This window comes from Morone saxatilis, unplaced genomic scaffold (assembly GCF_004916995.1).
Source record: "Morone saxatilis isolate NCDOM2014 unplaced genomic scaffold, NCSU_SB_2.0 Contig11, whole genome shotgun sequence".
Taxonomy (NCBI): Eukaryota; Metazoa; Chordata; class Actinopteri; family Moronidae; genus Morone; species Morone saxatilis.
In genome coordinates, this window is record NW_023339663.1 from 2,661,559 (window position 1) to 2,666,992 (window position 5,434).

Below are 5,434 nucleotides of genomic sequence, written 5' to 3' on the forward strand. Positions count from 1 at the left end.
AAACTTTTTTCCAGTTTGTCTGTCAGCTCCAGTCTGTGTCTACAGACTGGGAGAGCTGGTCTGCTGACAGACGAGAGGACTGATGGGAAAGTCAAACAACATTACTTTCAGGGCATTTGTTCACCTGTATGGTGGACTGGGCACTCTTCACCTTCAAGTCCCTCTGTTTCTCTCTCTTTCTTTCTTTTTTACTGCATGCAGTTTGCTTTTCAAATACTTTTTTTCCTGCTCATGTGAGGAAGGGGGGAGGGGTGCATTGTAAAGGTCAAAGGCCACTTTCATTAATCTAGAATGCCGGCCGACCCCATCTCCAACTGTTATCAACGCTAATTTGGCCGGCGGTAACACTAATGAGGGCAACCTCAGGTGACCCTGCCATGGAAAATGATGGAGAGTCATAGCACAGGTCGCTCTCAGCTGAGTGGGTGTATGAGTGTGTGTGTGTTTGTGTGTCTCAGTCAGGTTTTTTGTAACTACAGAAACACAACCTGAATGTCAGCACAAGTGCAATTAGTGACGGTGAGATCAGTTTGGAACCAGAGGCCTCATTTATAAAGGGGACCTTTTATACATTTTGATCTTAAGTATGACTTATGCAGACCATTTAAAACCTTAGTTTGATGAGGATATTATCTTTAAGCTGATTTTCCTGCTGGTTTTTGAGAGTTATTGCAGTTTGGGACCCATGTGGTGAAATTTGCATTATCTTTATGAACAATTTAAGGTGTGAGGACTTAATTGCCACACAGAAGGTGGTTTTGAATTAAAACCAGGATAAATAGTGTGTCAGATTTCAAAAGCTGTAACCATACTGACTAGACACTCATTTGTGCTAGCATTAAGGCTAAATCACTGGTTATAAGGCAGGTGGTTCATCTGACATCTGACTCTTACAGATCACAGGTGTGTAAATTACAACAAAACTGTTAGAGTTCAAATGTCAGCCTGTGTTTGTCTTCCTAGCTTGTGGCTTCTTTTTAATTGGTGATAGTGCATAATTAATTCAAGGGACAACTGCATCTTAAGTCTACAGATATCTACTGCACTGCTGCCTGTCTTGGCCAGGACTCTCTTGTAAAAGAGACTTCTCCTGGTTAAATAAAGGTTAAATAAAAAAAAATAAAAATAAAAATAAAGAAAACTAATGGGGTGTTAATGGGGAAAAAACCCCAATTTATCATATAGAATAAAATACAGAACCAGTCACTTTTTGACAGTTTTGTTGTTTTGTTTTGATTCTTATGTAAGCTGATCACAATTTTAATTCAAAGAGTATGTTTTAGGGCCTGTTTGCTTGATTGACAGGTGTGTCAGCCAGTCATACCCAGCCATGGCGTTGGCTGCTTCATTTTCCTATTTCAGATCCACCCTAGAATATTATATTTATCTTTGTCCGTTATGGTAGCATGTTAGTATCATCTGTCTGTTCCAGTGCTAAAGCGATTAGTCAAGTTAGTTTAAGCAATTACTTTATGGTTTATTATAATTTAATTTAATATAATTTGTCAAGAAAAAAATGCAAAAATTCTGTGGTTTCAGCTTTTCAAATGTGCAGATTTGCAACTTTTCTTCTTTATCGACACAATAAATCAAGTGTAAAACATGACAGAGACATCCTACTTACACTGCACTCCTCCTGCTTTACATAAGATCTGATTACACAGCGGAGAATCCTGCTGCATACATTTGCAAATTAATGAGGAAAGTGGCAGGACAATGAGGACAAGACCTTTAAGCTGTGTTTTGTACACGTTGTTCTTCACGTCTGGGCTGAGTAAATTCTCATCTTGCACAAGACATACTCCGGATGACTTTAGCCCTTCCTGATAGACAGGTAGCTAAAGCAGTTGTTGAATGTGTGTAAAGAGTTAAAAGTGAGTGTGTGTGAGCCAGCTCCTGTATGAGAAACCGGTGGGAACGCTGCCAGTTTCAGTCCTCCTCCAGGGCAAAAACTCTGGAATGTGTTTGAGGAGCGCCATTGAGATTTTTCTAATCACTTTCATTGTTTGGCTCTGATGATTCTGATCCACCAGGCTCACAAGGTAGTTTTTTTTAATACCACCTACTCTTTGAATAGATTTATCTGCCTGTTAGATTCTAGGCTATAAATAACGTGGGTTTTGTTAGGCGTCACACCTAACTCCCCCAACACACTTTTTCCCTTTCACAAATGATATTCCATCATTCTGCCAACACCGCAATCTCTCTTGTTTTCCTCTTATACACACACACACAAATGCAGAGATTGTGAGCTGCTGACAGTTTCCAGTTGCCACCTGACAGCTTTGAACATGCAGGCCAACACTGCAGAGTGATGCCGCAGAGTGATTAGAGAGTTGTGTCGTCCCTGCAGTTTTTAGTGTTTGCTGTCTCATGAGCTCAGCTTTGCATGACTCCACAGTGGCAGTTATTATAGTGTCTCCAAGAAACACAATATAAACAGAGCAAAGCCTAACAGAAACTGATGAAAATATGTGCAAAAATATGTGTGAAAAGTGTTCAGATTAAAATGTATAACATTGTATCAAGATGCAAATACCACAAATACAGTTAATATAAGAGTTTCACAGTAGTGTGGGTGACACGTTTTGTCTAGTCTTTGCATTTGACACTAGCTAGTAGCAGGTACATGGTGTTAGTCAGAGATGAGGAAAAAGAGTTGTTTGTTTCACATTCACTGATGACCGGCACATCACTCATGTCCCGTCTGTCTAGGTGGCAATGATGACTGAGATGTGTCTAAGCCTGTCTCACTCAGGTCTCACCAGCTAACATTCCTCTGTGTCACTTTTTATCAAAGTGTTTGTGTTAAATATCAGCATTAAAGTCTCTGTCTCTGTCATTTGTGTCTCAGTCTTGGATTTCTGCGTGGGGTCCTTCCGGTGAGGCCTCATCAGGTCGTCCGGCTCGTGCCCGGCGGCAGCTGCACTTCAGGAACGAGTGGGCGACGTGGAACGGCTGGTCTTTGTGCTCACGTAGCTGTGGGAGCGGAGCCTCAGTGAGGACACGCACCTGCATCACCAGGTAAATGACAGCCAGTCCAACTGAAAGTCTTAATAATCATCTTTATATCTTTAAATGATTTTTGGGTAGTTCATACAGTTGAAACAGATAAGTAAGTTTTAAGAGTCATAATATTTTACAAATATATTGGGCAAATTTACCTAAATATGGGAATTTTAAGATCAACTAAAAGGTTATATATGCGAAATTCACTTGCAGTAGAGCAGTGTTTTCTCAAAACAGAAACAAAATAAGATTCTGTTAGACTTTCCACAGTCTTTCCAACAATCTCCTGCACTGTTTTGGTACTTTTAATTTTCACTGAGTCACTGCGAAACGGGCTGCTGTGGCTGCCATGAACAAATCCTTCGGGACAAATGTGCGCGTCAAAGTACGTCCACTAAATGTTGCTGTTTCTGGCACTGACAGACGCTGAGTCTAAGTGTCTGACATCATTATGAAAATGATCCCTACAGAGATAGACCTTTTTTTTAACCAGAAACAGCAACAAGATTGCTATCACTTGCCACCAGGCTCTGCAGACAAAAGCACTACATTTATCTTGTATATCATCATAACATTGTATCTTCATTCAGAGACGACAGACACAAAATAAAACTCACCAAAACCCTCTTTAATATTCTTTCCACTGTGAATTGGTCTGAATTTGATTCACTGACATAGATGATAAGAATAGTAGTTTCAGTCGCTCTCCTCAGTTAAACACAGAGGCACTAACATGCATGCACAGTCAGACTGGATTTGGAAACAAACCACAGAGAGGCTGTGATATCAACACAGTGTGTGACGTCATTCTCTGCTCGTTAATGTTTTAAATCTCATATATATAACCTTTGTGTCTCGAGCCTCAAAGGTTTAGGTTTCTAAAAAACTATTGTCACCCAGATTTTATGTCTCCATGCACCCAGAAGTTGTGTTTCCTTTATCAAGACACCGATTTCATCAGTTTACAGTGAACCAGACCCTCTTGCAATATTAACCGAAACTTTACATTCATTAATTTAGTCCCTAGTGACAAATAAAAGAGCATACAGCTACAGAGCAGTGAAGCTGCAACAATATTTTTTAAAATCAAATGTTCACCTACCTATTTTTAAATAATCTAAACAAATACTGACAAAGTACCATTTTAATAAAAATAATGAGACCGGTAAACTGTATTTTAATTTTGCCAAATCTGAATGTGCTTTCTGTGTGAGATAAATTCTTGTTCAACCAGCCATTACAGCAGCCTGCACACTCACTACATAGGCTCTAGTTGATAATGAAAACTCTTTCCTGCTGTGTTTGCTGTACCTAGTCCCATAAATCTCTTTTCTCTCTGCCCCAGAAACCCAGTGGGTGGACCATGTGCTGGAGATCCCAGACAATACAAGATCTGCAACACCAAGGTAATTTAAGCATAAAGGCTTCACACTGTATGAAAAATATTTGACAGACTTTTGATGCAAACATTTTAGAACAATGGTTGATGTTTGCTCTAGAAGTTGGTCATATAGGTGTGGTCAGGGCAGGTGTAGCAGGCGAGGGCTTTCAGGGTGTGATCTGGAATTTCACTGACATATTAACCCATGTCTTCTCGACACTGCTTTCTGCTGAACTCAGACGTGTTACAGTCACGTATCAGACCTGCTATTGTGTTAGAAACGTGCTGTGAGGTCAGTGGCTGTGTGTCAGACATGTTGGGGTGTGTGTGGGTCTGTTTGGCAGCCAAATCACTGAAGCCTATGTTGATTAAAGGAAAAACACACAGATGGGTTGCAGCTTGTTTAAGCATGCTTGAATGTATGTGCATGTGGCAGTTTGTACAGTGTGATTAGCTCAGAGCTTTGAATGAATGGACACAAATCCCTGACTCGCAATTCGTGATAGGAACAAAAATGTGTTCACACTGTGACATATGGGGACTCACCACAAGGTTATTCATTTATTTTAAGGTTAAGATTAGAATTATGACAGGATTAAGGTTTGTTTAAGAGATGGGGTTAGGCATAAAAGTTGTTATAATGATGAAGACCTTAATCAGGTATACTATATACTATACTATATCTCACAGGTGGTTTATTCTATCATTAAAAATTTTCACCACTGTGTCTATCAATGTGTTCATAATTATTTTATATGACTGTTTTATGTTTCTGTTTTAATATGTGCTTTTTAAAAATACCAATGTATTTGGGTCCTGGGGGATCCCAGTCAAAAGCATCCAATTCTGCCTACGCAGTTTTAATAGATGGAACTATTTGAGTTCATGTTTGAGTTCATTTGTTCTAATTTAAAGTATCTTCTCACCTCCTCCTCCATATTTTTCTAAAATAATAATAATCTGTTCCGTACAGTTTTTTTGATAACAATTACATAAATAGTAATGTTTTGTGACAAAATCAGCACAATACATTAGTTTATTCTT

General features: G+C 39.2%; 1 protein-coding gene across 1 annotated transcript in view; it reads left to right on the forward strand.

The window, feature by feature from the left end:
• adamtsl5 (ADAMTS like 5) overlaps positions 1-5,434 on the forward strand; it is a 28,483-nt gene that overhangs the window by 9,849 nt on the left and 13,200 nt on the right. The window contains exons 3-4 of the mRNA XM_035682476.1: positions 2,855-3,024; positions 4,355-4,415. Of these exons, the coding sequence (XP_035538369.1) occupies positions 2,855-3,024; positions 4,355-4,415 (231 nt within the window). The remainder of the gene's footprint in view (positions 1-2,854; positions 3,025-4,354; positions 4,416-5,434) is intronic.